The sequence below is a fragment of the Chiroxiphia lanceolata genome, chromosome 18 (assembly GCF_009829145.1).
Source record: "Chiroxiphia lanceolata isolate bChiLan1 chromosome 18, bChiLan1.pri, whole genome shotgun sequence".
In the NCBI taxonomy this organism is placed as follows: Eukaryota; Metazoa; Chordata; class Aves; order Passeriformes; family Pipridae; genus Chiroxiphia; species Chiroxiphia lanceolata.
Window position 1 is genome coordinate 6,506,126 of NC_045654.1, and position 13,754 is coordinate 6,519,879.

The following is a 13,754-nucleotide window of genomic DNA, read 5'->3' on the forward strand; positions in this document are numbered from 1 at the left end:
TATATTGAAATAGAAGACACCTGTAATTTATTCCTCCATCTTTTTTTACATCCCACAGTTGTTAGATAATCCGTAACTGCTTTGCTTGAATCCTTTCCTCTGGTCTTGACTAAGTTCTACTTTCTAATGATGTCTTAATTTTGATCTCCCTAATTTGATGACAAACCTTTGGGCTGCTGGCCACGTGTTCATCATTTATTGCAGAAAGCTTTCAAAAGTTTGGGAAGTGTCACTAAATTTCACTATGGTAAAGTGGCAGCTGATTTGCACTTAAGACAACAAATTTCTTTATTCACAGCACGAGAGTCTTCAGCATAACCCATTTGCTGGGCACGAGGGGTCACAGGATTTGGAAGGTTTGAGCTAACAAAGGTGCTTAGCCTCGCTGTGCAGAGGTGGTGTCGTGAGTGACCAGTGTCCCCGCCTGCGGTGCGATGGGGAGCCCCGCTTACCCTCGAGCTCAGGCCGCCGCTGCCTTTGGGCAGACAGAGCTGTATCCTCCGTGAGGTCGGGGCCCATCCGCGGCGGACCCGACCACTGCTCTGCCGTGCGGCCCCTCCGGCCGGGCTCTCCCCCGGCCCGCCGGAGCCCGGCAGAGGCGCGGCCGAGCAGCTGCCCCGGGACCGGGGCCGCCCCGGCGGGACGAGCCGGGGCTGCAGCCGCAGGACGTCCGGCGCCCTCGGGCGGGGGTGCCCGGGGTCCGGCCGGAGCCGAGCCCAGCCCCGGGGCGGGGCCGGGGCAGTGCCGGTCCCTCTGAGCCGGGCCCCGAACGTGGCGCCGGGGGCCGGAGCGGGATCGGCCCCCGGAGGAGGAGGAGAAGGAGGAGAAGGAGAAGGAGGAGCGCGATGGAGCAACAGGCGCCGCCGCCCCCGCCGGGGGCCGTGGCGGGGGGCCGGGCTCGGCGGGAGCGGGACGCGGAGTCTGCCCGGGTGAGTTGACGCCGGACGGGCGGCGCTGGAGCGGCCGGGAAGGCGGGAAGGAGCCGCCGGGCCGGGCCGGACGCGGGCGGCGGAGGGAAGTTGCGGGGCGCGGGCGGGCGGGCGGCTGTCCCGGCACGGAGCGGGAATCCGGAGGGGGCGCAGGCCCGGCGGCCCGAGGCGCCGTGAGGGGCCGGGCGGCGGCGGAGCAGCTCCCCAGCGGGGCTCCGGGGCTGCCAGGCCGAGCGCTCGGCTCGCTCCGCCACGGGCTCCCTGGGGGGCCGTTCGCGGCCCCGCTTTCTCGGGAGCCCCGGGCCCGGCGGAGCGCGGCGGGCGGGGGTCCCGGCGGGTCCTGCCGCGGTGCGGAGGGGCCGGGCCTGCCCCCGAGCGCTGGAGCGGGACCCGCGCGGGCTGGGAGCTCGGATGTCGGCGCGGGCATTGTGCTCGCTCCGGGCGCCACGGTAAGCAAACCCGAAACTTATCTCGTTAAAATCTCCAAAGTTTGACGGTAAATGTGTCAGGTGTACTTCGCGGCGCTGCAGAGCTCCAGACCCTGCTGCAGTGGCACAGACACAAACGTTCTCAGGCTGGCTGTGCCTCCACTGGGCACGCCGGCCGCGGGGAAAGTTGTCATGAACTCGATTGTAGGAGCTTTGTTACTGACAGAGCTTGGGATCTGGCGATTGGATTCAGTCAGTGCATCTTGGATGACAGCAAATGTCATGAATGTGGCTCTGCCCATGCACTGGAACACAGACTGGCCATCGAGGGTGAGAGGTATTATCCCGGTCAGCAGCCCGCACTCCTGTAGTTTGATGTTGCAACCATAGGGATGCCCCTGGTTGTCCCCAGTGAACAGAGAGTTGAAACAGCTGGGTGGCTATACCTTATTGTCCTTCTTCATCTTTTCTTAAAGCTGTTTGTGTTTGTTCTTGGATGTCTTTCATTTTTCTTGGAGGTTTTCATAATCCTAGATAATATCATCCCTCCTGTGCTTTCTTCTGTGGCGGAACAAGAACTCTTCAGGTGCTAATGGAACCCTTTATAGGCTCTTTGAAAGGAGTTTATTGATAAGTCAATGAGTGGGTGTACCTTGAATGTTAAAAGATTTTTGTCAGCAGTAGGGTTCCCTTTTTGGGAGGGGGGTATTTTCTGATCTAAACACACAGTCACATGTTCTTGGAGGTTCTAGGTTCTACTAATGTATAAGACTACTGATTCTTATTAGTGATAATTGTCATTAATGATAATTGTTACTTGTATGTACTCTGTACTATCCAAATCTCAGTTTTCAAGGGCTGGAATCCACTGCAGCAGCAGCAGTCTGTGTGTGGATTTCTGCTGGAAATGGATCAAGTCTTCTTTTGTGGCTGCTTCCCTGTATCCCATTATCCCCCTCTTGACTGAAGCGGAAAACCTCTTTCTTGTCCACTGGGAGTCCTTTCCTCCCTGCCTGGATACCAGTTGCCTCCATGACAACTGGCAGGTCCATACTTGAGCTGGAGCATTGTAATGAGAGGTTGCAGGTAAGGTGACTGTCACCTGCACATCAGTGGGTTCTGGGATTGCCCAGCAGTGGACCAGCACTCCTGGTGGCACATGTCCCTTCAGAGACAACAGCTGGACTGCAGCAGTGGAACAGTTTGTTGCAGACAGCAAAACCCAGGGAGCAATAGCCCTGCTGCCCTAACAGGTGTTCCTCGAGTGAGGTTCCTGTTCAGGCCTGGCTTTTGCTGCATTCTTGATTCATCACTCCCTCCTTTCTGGATCTGTCTCCCTGTGGCTCACTGACAGGCCAGAGGGAAAGTTCTGTTTTCTCGTTGATAGTTTGCAATTAAATGATTATTAATAATAAGTAAATTGAGTATTTTGAGCTCCCTTTAGCTTATACTAGTCCTCTCTTTTACGTTAGTGATAGATCTCTTCAAGCTCAGTGCTGGAAGCTCACAATTGCTTCTCATTTTTAAAAAAAAAAATTTAAAAAAACCTTTTTCTATAGGAAATTTTGTATATAAGCTCTGGTTAAAAAAAATCTGTTTCCTTTCTGTTGATAAGTTCATACTTAAACTATTTTTGTCTCCAATTGCAATGCAAAATCAAAGTAGTAAAATATTTGCAGAACAATATGCTCCATAAGGTTAGACATATATTCCATTAAGAAATTTACTAAAATGTGGGGGGGGTTAATAGAATAGTGCTGTAAGTTATGGTTTTCTTTTCAAGTTGTTTGTTCCTTTTGGTTTATTTATGCTTTTAGACAAGTTATAGCTTTTTTATGATGTATGATTTTCTGTGAAAATCCAAAAATTCCATATAGAATTTGGTGGTGTTTTTTTTTTTTAATTTGGAAATTTGACTTCTGTGTTACCTCATACTTTGTGAAAGTCTAACCTGGAGTTTTATTTATATACATCTATAATGTAGATTTATCAGAGGAAATTGAAGCCTGGTCTGCCAGGATGGTATTTACTGGCACTGGTGGGAGTGCTTTAGGCTGCAGGAGCTGTGAGCTGCGATGCCCTGACAACTGCACAGAGTCGGTGCTGAAGGTTAAACCTGCAGGACATCGAAAATGGCAGAAGAGCAGAAGTTTGTAGGGTTTCCTTCATACTGCTTCTGATGTGGAGAAGGTGCCTATAGCAGTGCTAAAGGGCACTGGGCGGTGGCCCAGGGTTTGTTTTTGTGGAGGCTCCAAATCGCACAGGCAACTGCAGCCACTGTTCCGCCGACAGAGCCGTGTCCCCAGGGGCTGTTCTGCCCTGTGTCTCCTTTCCCTGCCGGTTTGTGGGGGGATAGCCTGGGTCACTGCCCGGTTTGCTGATGTCCCACCTCTGGGGGTGTATGTATGTATTGTGTTGCTGCGATTTAAGGATTTAAGGAAACGTTTTCTCACATCTGTGAAGATGTGCTCACAAGCAACACTTGGTAACAACTTGTGAAGACAAAAGCCAGTTTAGAATAGCCTGTCAGCCTGGGCAGCTGTTGGTGGCTTAATCCTTCAGTTTTGGTGGCCTTTCATTTTTTTTCCACACTATTTCTGTTAAAATTCTGCTCTGGCTGGGGGGAGCTTGCATGTGGCTTGGCAAGGTTTCGTGTCTGTTCAGGAGTGTGGTACAGCCTGGCTGAAGTGTTGCCTACTGGGAGCAGGGAGGTTACAGGGACAGACTTTTTGTGCTTGATTTGTTCTTGGACTCTTGTTGAAGCCAGTTTCTGTCACAGGAAAACAATAATACCCCAGTATACGGACTGAAAAACATAAAACCATTTTACAGACAAAAATACAAGACGATGTAGAGATATTTTCATAGAAATGAAAGCTCAGTTACAGGTTTAAGCTGATTTTGGAAACCTGTATTTAGCATAAGTTACTGTCACTTTTTTTCAGAATCCACTTGGAATACCTGTTTTTCTCCTTACCTCTACTTTCTTCCTCTTTCTGATGCTTCCTTAAGTATCTTGAGCTATTTAGATAATTTAAGATATAAAAATGCTACATATGGCACCTAAAGTATTTTTTTTTTAAATTATGAAGAGTTTTTTTAAAAAGAGGTCTTAATTATGGATTTGCCACCCAAGACATCATCTATATAAGGCATATTTATTTGGTTACATAACATTAAATAAGAGGGATTACGTACAAATGAACAAGCTGAGTTGTAAAATTGGTTCTTCGATAAAGCGTTCTCTTCACTCTGTTAAACCACATTGTTTTCCCTTGTCCTCTTGTCTTGGAGCAGAATCTGGATTTGCTGTTATCTGTTCTCACTCATCTTACTGGAACTCACTGGGAATCTGGTCCCCATGTCTTTCTGGATAGCCATGTGCTCTTCAGACAGTCACATCTTTCAGTGTGTGTGGGCACTGCTTTTTTTTGGTGAATGTTCTGTAGAGACTACTAAAGTTTAGCAAGCTTGATCTGGGAAGACAGAAGTTCTTGTAACCTAGGTTTTGGTGTGTATTCAAATTCCTGTTTGCTTTGTGGGATTGGGAGTTTGTTTCTTCTTGAAAAGGAAAAGACCAAAGAAAATTGTAAGTGTTTAACCCTCCCCTCTCCTGGCCAGTAGGGTTGAATCCTGAGCACCTTCTGCCAGAGGAGGCTTTTTCACCAGTGAAGGGAAATCATTGCTGAGTCTGATCTGAAGCAGATATTGTGGGACCTTCTGTCTAATGTGACCTCAGTAGTAGGAGCTGGTTTCTGCTGCCTAATGCTGGTTTGGAGGAGTAATGCTGAGAAACTTGTGTGATCTTCTTCTGCCAGATCCTTTTCTGCACTTCATTAGAACCTTTTTTGTTCTGCTGCTCTAAGAAACTTCTTTAGCATTGGTTTAGTACAGGAGAGCACCTTCTACTACAAAATGCTAGGCAACCCAAGTTTGTGCGTTGCCATTACCTTCCACTGTATTAGCAGAAGAGCAGTGCTAACTGGAAAGCAGGGATGACTTTTTAATGAGTACTTTTTGTGTGTTGGTACCATCATCATAGTCTTTTTTTATTTGTGGTTTGAGTGCCAGAGTGACTCAGTTTTACTGTTCTGTGGTTTTTTCTTTTACCTAATGATGTTTTACTGCCTTACGTAGCTCTCATGATGGCAGGAATTAAATAATGGCATATTCCACAAATTACCATCATAGTTTCCATTAAACTAGTTTCCTTTTTCTTCATGAGATTATTTAGTGTCACAGTATATTAGGGGCAGAAACCATTTCACTTGGACTGAGAAGATGTCTGCTCTTGGATTCTCCTCCTTGTTACAGACTCACAGTATGATTCTGGAAGCACCATTAACAAGTTTGTGCGTTCATTTGTTTGTGCGTAATAAACTGCCAGAAAAGACAGCTGTTCTTGGACTTGTCTCACTGGTGCTCCTTGAGGTTGTGTCCTCACAGAGGCTCTGCTGCCAAGGGCTTGGTGGCTCTTGGTTGGCCTGGGCAGGCTGGTCCTGGCCAAGCAGTGCTGGTGGGCTGAGAGCACAGTCCTGTGGAGAGGGTGAGGTGCCCCTCCTGCCACAGCCCTGAGCTCTCCAGGGTGGTGTGGCTGTGCCTTCTCGCCAGGCCAAGCTTCCTGCTGGAGGCAGTTATTGCAACTGGTAAGGAATCTGTTTCCTGACCTACCTATCTTCTAAATAACTTGAGTTCATGATTAGTTGTGGTACTGCTTGTGGAACCTGCAGTCATTCACTCTGTGATAAAAGAGTGGGAACTATACAGTGCTTGGTCTTTGTCATTGTCCCTGATGCATGTCAGTGACCAGGAAATACACTGACAGGGAGACGGCAGCTACCTTTAAAAACACATGGGGAAAGTGCTGCCCCTGGCACCTGGGTACTCACCAGCCCCACTTCTGCAGTACTTCCAGCTCCCCTGGTGACAAATTCTCAGGGTTTCCTCATCTTTGTGTTTGAACACCTGTCCATGTAGTAGCTGCTGAATCTTCACGCTGAGTTCTTGCAGGTCCTGAGGTTGCAGCAAACTGTCCACGGGATGAAGTTTGTGGTCAGATGCTCACAAATGTGTGAGTTATTGCCCTGCTTGGACAAAGCAAGATGTTCAGCTCAGACATTTCTGTGGTTGCTCAAAGTACAGCCGTTTTCCTGCTGGTAGTTGGGAATATACGAAGTTGCTGTTTGTAAACTTGATTGAAGTAGCAAAGAAGCATCTGGTGCATTTAAAGATGTACTGCACATGGAAGGGATTTTTGAGGATGCAGAAATTTGCTTTTTCTAATATTGTTCATAATGATAATAATATTGTAGTGATAATAATAATAAAAGTTACATACCAGCTTGTATTAGCAAGAATATAAAAAGCAACTACACAGATGAAATGAACAAAGTGTTTGATTAAGTCTGCCGTAGACAGGACAAGAAACAGTACAAAGGAGATTTGGGGTTCTTGTTAGGACACATATTTTGATTATGAAAATCCTGAAGCAGTGTAAGGAGATTGCCTGAGTAAAACACGGAGTCTCCTTCAGTAGAGAAGTTTAGAAGAAGTTTGGACAAACACCTGTCAGAAAAGAATGAGTATAATAATGAGATAAATAAGAAATCGGTAGTTTCTGACTTGATGCTTTTCTGCTGTTATTTGACTTAAGGAAGAAAAAAAAGAAAAGTCTATTGACAAATTGATGCCTGAGACAGGATGTCAGTTTGTAGCTTGCTTCCCTTTCCACCTTTACAAATATGCCTCAGCTGGCTCTGGTAATATATTTAAGCCCCGCAGTTGTTGTGGTAACAATATGTGATATTCTTAACCTTTTTTCAGTCTGCAGGGCTAAAACTAGATGACACCAATCTTAACTATAGTAGTCTAAACCTTTAATAAACATTTCCCGGTACTTTGTATGTTACTATATGTATTGTGTTGCCTGTTGCCAAAAATGATTACTGTACAATTCGCAACTGCCTTGTGATCAGAGTTGGACAAAGATGTTCTTGCTGAATTCTTGAGGGTCCTTGGGAGAGAGTAGGGTTTGCATGACAGAAACAGTTACTGACTGCAAAGGACTGGCTGAGGAAAATGTGGAATGTAGAAAGTTAAATGAGGAGAAAGGGTGTACTGGAATCAATGGGACTAGGGCTTTCTAGAGCTTAATTTAAATAATAATATTTATAGTTAGAAGGCAAACAAATTTTCTTTGTTATTTTGTATTGCCTGAGGTTGTCAGTCTGGGAAGGTGGCTCTGCCAACAATGACTCTTCTGTTGCTAAAATAAATTTTATGTCTCACTAGTTTCTGTGAGTATACCTGGTTCCAAAGACTCATCCTTCCCTTCCCTTTATGAACAATTTGCAGCTGCAGGTAGCTGGATGTGGAGGTTTGTGAGCAGATGTACCAGTGCAAGTTCTTTGGTTGGAAGAGGATTAATATATTCTTCCACTGTCTAGCATGCATGTGCTTCTGTGTAATCTGCATATCAAATCTTCAGATGTACCAGCTTCATCTTCATGTTCACACCTGCCACCTGCTCAGAGAAACTTCTTTACCTGGCAACTGTGCTTAGTGCGCTACAATCAAATAGTGTGGCTGAGGAGGACAACACTTGTGTGTGGAATGCAGCATTCATAAACAGACTACAGCTGCTGCTGTGTCTAAAAGACATCCTTCATAGGCAATTATATGTTTTGTAAGACTTTTTTCTGTTACTTTTGTACCCTCAAAAAGAGATATCAGTAGATAAACAATGTACTTTTTTTAAGAATCTGATTCTGAGTTCATAATTTGTCCTGCAGTGATGCTTGTGGCTTTAATTTCTGCCGCACAGTTTGTAAATAGTTTGATTTTTTTTTTTTTCCTTTCCGTTTTTGGAGTAGCATTTCTTAACACTAACATATAATTTCTCCCTTTGCCCCTCCCAGATTTCTTTCTTTGGATCAAAATCTCTTGGAAGAAAAAGTCCCGACAGTCCCATGTTGAGCAAAGCTGAATTTGTTGAGAAAGTTCGCCAGAGCAACCAGGCTTGCCATGACGGCGATTTCCACACCGCGATCGTGCTCTACAACGAGGCCCTGGGGGTCGACCCCCAGAACTGCATCCTCTACAGCAACCGCTCGGCAGCCTACATGAAAATCCAGCAGTATGACAAGGCCCTGGATGATGCAATCAAAGCACGACTTCTGAATCCCAAGTGGCCGAAGGTAAGGAAGTGTATTCATCTTCTGGGGAAGGGGTAACTCCTGTGGGGCTGTTGCTCACGTACGTAACACCCAGTGTGAACAAGCGCATGTGTTTCTGTACTAAAGTCTGGTTGTGCTAAAAGCTCCAGATAATAATATATTTTGTGTTTAAAGGTTGTTTGACTTGAATTACCTGTTGGGTATTAAACAGTTTTCTGTGTAAACATACTGTTCCCCAGTGGGATCATGCTACCATTTTACTGTTTTAACCCAGCATGGTTTCTGGGTTGTGAAGACCAGACATCTGTTTTAATGTTTAATGTAGTCGTCATTCGTCAGCATCCAGGAACATGTGGTTGCAAAACTCTGAGAGGTATCGTGGAGATTCTTATTAGTAATGGAGCGATAAGGCCTTTCAAAATAGTGTTCAAAGAGTGTTTGTGTGTAGTATATTTTGGATAAACATTTGAAGAAATATGTATCTTGGCATTCTCACTTAGACCTGACTATGCAAGGAAACATTTGTAAAGAGTAAATGGTGTTGGTTGCCTCTTCCTCCTGGGCTTGCTTCCCACCAGCTGCCATTGATTGCTCCAGTAGCTGCCTCTCCTTGGCTAGCCCAGGGCCAGCCCTTCACATGCTAATTGATTTTAACAGCATCTGCTCCAGATTCCATTTCTCCTGTCAATCCCTCACATCCTTACTAGCAACTTCAGCTGAAGGTGCAGTTTAAGAGCAGACTCATCACCCAGGTTCCTCTCCTCAGAAATTAGAGCAGGTAGCAAGCATAGTGCTTTTCACCTGCTGGGCTTCAAACTGTTTTCTTTTATTTCCCAGCAGGTCACTCTAAGTCTTATATTTTGATTTCCATTTTTTATTTGGCTTCTAGAAAAGCTTTTTCATATGCTTCCTTAAGACCTGAATCAGTCCACATTTGAAGAAACTCCTGCTTTAGCAGGGAGATGATTTATAAACTTCTAAGTTGCGTTGCTGTTGGGTGGGGGTTTTTTGTGTTTTGGTGGTTTTTTTGTTTGTTTGTTTTGTTTTTGTTATTTTTTGGTTGTTAAATTGTGTTTGTATTACTGAATGCCATAAAAGATTTTTTATATATTTGTATGAAGGACTGTGTTTAAAAAAAGAAAATTTCATTACTGTCATTAAACTCTAGCTGTCCAGTTCAGTTAACTTCAGGGAGCTAAGGAGTATAAAAGCCAGGGTACCTGTGCTCAGTTTTGTATCCTGGTTCTGGTAGTGATTTACTATAGAGCTGACTTAGATGAAAAGTTGTGAAAAGGTTTCATAAAAGAATACTTTCAAAATGCCAGTCACAGAAGTATAGCAACCTTTGGAAAAGGTTGGAAAAGACCTGTGGATCAAAATAGAAGATAAGATGGAAAAGATTTACGAACTAAAAGTCTGTATTAAATGAAGGCATTACTAACTGTCTGTGAAATACAGAAATAATAGAATATGTATTGATGCAGTACTAAGGTGAAATATTAAAAAAAAATTCCCCAAACATTCTTAATATAAAATGGTAACAAAAAATGAGATTATTTCAAGTAGACTGTATCACTGAGTTAAAAATATGAATTTCAGTAAACTAACTGTTTTGATTCTAGTTCTGACCATGAGCAAACTCTATTTCTTTGTTTATTTTCTTTTTACAAAAAGTCAGGTGGCACTTTTACAGAACAGTTTGAGGCTCACTGGTGGAAAAAGTACTGGCAGACCTAAATAATGGTGCTATGATGCCATGGCATCTGTTCTTGTTTTACTGGATCAGTGTGTAAAGGATATCTTGTTCCATGATACAGTACATTCATGTACTTTGGAAGTTGCTATCAGTCTGCAATAGGAGAGTCAATGTAGCTTATCCAGGCTTCCTGTCCTGTATAAAGCTCACCCCCAGTCTCTGGTTGTATCTTCCCTTTTATCTTTTCACAGTGATACCTGTAGTTTGTCAGTGCCTCACACACTCTCCTCTTTTCTCTCAAACTGTCAGAATCCCGTTTGGAATCGTATCTCTGGTTTTAAACTTCAATGATCCACTGGTTTTTTTTCAGATTATCAGTATTTTGCTTCAGAGGCTGTGTCTTGGCCATGTCCTCTGTGTCCACACGTGCATTACAAGTCCAATCTGGTCTTTTGTTGTCATGGTTCTTTTAAGACTTTGTATGTAGAAACAGATTTTTGTTTTCACTTGGGCAGGTACTTTAAGAGCATAAACATGAAATGAATTTCCCTTCAAGGCCTTTCATTAGCTGGATTGAAGGTCGAAAAGGTGTTGAACAGAAATTATTTGTAGAGGTTGGAGTCTGACTGCTCTGCCTGCCTTCACTGACACAGTTGTGATAGAAGTCTCATAAAAATGGCTTGGCTGGGAGTGTGGCTTGGCTTTTATTTAGAAATTGTGCTACTACAGTAATTGAGATAATGAAAACCCACAGCTGAATGAACTATTTTTTGTCCTCTGTGTGTTCATTCCACTGGAGTTGTGATTTTCACACTGTTCTGCATAGTACTTTTTTTCTTTGAATTGTTTCCACAAATCATCTGTAGTGACTTATGTTTTAGAAGAGAATGAAAAATTTTTGCCAAACTCTGTTTGTCATTAATTTGTCAGCTACACAATGAGGGCAACTGTTGGCTTAAGACATCTGTATCTACAATTTGAGGCCATTCACTGCCACTGTCTTCAGTCTGTGTCATGAATTTGTGTTAGTTTGGTGAGGACTGGTTGCTTTAGTTGCTGAGTCTGACTGTGCCAGTCTAATCCCAGGGCATTTCTCCAGTCAATGTTCTTTTTCAAGCCTTCTCTGTCTTGTTTCTTCCCTTATGGATTTGTTAATTTCTCTTCTTGGGCTCTTTCTTATTCTTAACTATTCTTATTATTTTCCTTGGTTTTCCAAATAATTTATTTAATTAATCAGCTTTTTTTTTTTTCCTAGACACCCGGAGTCCTATCACTGGTCCCCACAGAGCAGAGACCAGTGCCTGCCCATCCTCTTCCCCTCAGGAGGAAGTTGTAACTGCAGTGAGATCTCCCCTTATTTTTGTCCCTTTTCCCACTTTACTAACAAGTAAATAAGGTGGTCACCCTGCACCCCGATCAGTGTGTGAATAAGGAAAAGTGTACTTTGGGGACTAATTAACTAGTCTGGTATGTTTTGAACACAAACATTTCACATTGGATTAAATATCTAATACCAGAAAACAGGCAGTGGTGTTTGTAAGCTTAGAGGAGGTGCAGGTGGTTGGGTGTCAGTGAGGCTGGGTTTGCAGTGTCTCTACGTAGCACAGGCATGTTTTTTTTCCAAAGTGTGTGTGTGTAACTTGTCAGTGTGAGACAACAGGAGGGCTCTGTCTGAAGTTGAAAACTTAATTACATATTTCAATATCAAAGTTGCTTAACAGATTTTTAAAAAAATAATTGATTTTTATAAATAAGGAAGAACTGGAAAGATTGAAACTTCCATGTACAAAGTCTAAGCGAGTTTATTAATTAGCCAGAAGAGGGAGCTTAGACAGGGACATCTGGAATTTGATTTGAAAGGCCTAAGTTTTAAATACAGAACCTGACTTCCTTTCACTTAGGAAGCTGAACAATTAATTTGAATGAAAGTTTTTCAAGACTTGTACTATTAAATGTAAATTTCTTTGTTTCCTTTCCTCCTTTGTCTTGGATATGTAGTTTGTTAATTCTTGCTTTTTTAAACAAAATTATCAGCATTTACAATGATAATGGGAAATATGACAATCTTATATGTGTTTGAAATAAATATATTTTCCTTCTTTAACCAGACCAATGCATTAAGCTGATTTTTTTTTCTTCAGAGGATGGCAGTCAAAAACAAAACAAAAACTGTTGTGAAACAAAGCTGTAAAAGGAGACAGTGTAGAAAGTGAGAAAGTGGTTGTTCTTGCTTTCATGCTTTCAAACACAATTGTGTATAACTTTGAATTTTCATACATCTTATATTAATTTTCATACAACTTATATTTCCAGTTAAGGTCTTGAGTTAATTTAGGTTCTCATCCCCCATCTTCCTCCCTCCAGCCCAGTTCTCTCAAGATACTTTTTCATCTTTTTTTTTTTTTCTTTAATACTTTTGAGTCCTGCAAAATCTGTGCAATGTTCCTTGAAAGTAATAGAGCTTAATTTCCCTTCTTTCTGCTGTGGGCACACTGGTGCGTGTGTCCCCAGTGAGCTGCCCTCAGAGGTACTGCACTTAGCACTTGGCAGCTTCAGTTCAATAAAATCTGTGGCTGAAAGTCATCCTCTTAACACCCTCACCCCAAAATCTGTCTTTAAAGCATTAATTAGTGTGGAGTAATAAGCAGGTATGTTTATAGAAATGCATCTGCTTATCTGTGCAACTCCAGACATAAACTATGAGGAAGCGATTGCAGGCAGAAACTTCAGGTCTCTTGCAGACCAGAATAACTTACTGTGTGTGGCTGGAAAGTGTTTGTTACAACAGTATATAAACCTATTTGTGGTGTTTGTCTGAGAGGGCTGGCTTGTGAGTCCTGCTATTTGAAAAATATTTTGTGTACATATCACTGAGAAATGCAAAGATAACACAATATTTCAGGAATTATGTTGTGTTTTGGGAAAACACAAATAGAGGCAAATCAGATCAGGCTCATTTTGTTCTTTGATTTCCCACTGAACAGTTTTCTTTGTTTTGCTGTTGATCATACTCTAGAAAATTTTTATTCTATTTCTCTTCACAGCCGTGCAGCCTTAGGCCTGGTATGTAAAAATGGAGGGATATATATTCTGTCACTCTGACACCTGAACAGTCTTTCCTTAGTTCTTGCTGATTTTATTTTTAAATCTTCACATTATAGGAAAAAATATGCTGTAGCTTAAATGGTTTAATTTTGTACCTAATTCTGTGCTAAAATGTAGATTTCATTACCAGACAGAGTGCTGGTCTCAGTGCTGTGGCAGCTAATACAAAGGTATGAATGGTCTACTGCTGCTGAACAATTATTTGGGTTTTGGCATTGATTTATTGGCTTAATCTCCTGACAGAAAAGTTGTTCATTAACAGGAGATGAAATGACTTTGTCAGATTTGAATACTTTTGGCTATCAGGACATTCTCAACCAAAGTTAAATGGAAGCAAGAACCACAAAGATGGATATTTTCAGCACTCTGAGGGGTACTTTGATTTTATCTGATTTCTGTGTTCAGTGTGAGTAGAAGGACT

The 13,754-nt window shown here is 43.0% G+C and overlaps 1 protein-coding gene across 2 annotated transcripts in view; it reads left to right on the top strand.

The window, feature by feature from the left end:
- The first annotated feature begins 845 nt into the window (after positions 1–845).
- The window catches only part of TTC28 (tetratricopeptide repeat domain 28), a 122,259-nt gene continuing 109,350 nt past the window's right edge, over positions 846–13,754 (top strand). The window contains exons 1-2 of one of the 2 annotated variants that reach the window (XM_032705462.1): positions 846–929; positions 8,275–8,553. In XM_032705462.1, coding sequence (XP_032561353.1) covers positions 846–929; positions 8,275–8,553 — 363 coding nt within the window. The remainder of the gene's footprint in view (positions 930–8,274; positions 8,554–13,754) is intronic. The other variant, XM_032705464.1, reaches the window with a different exon arrangement.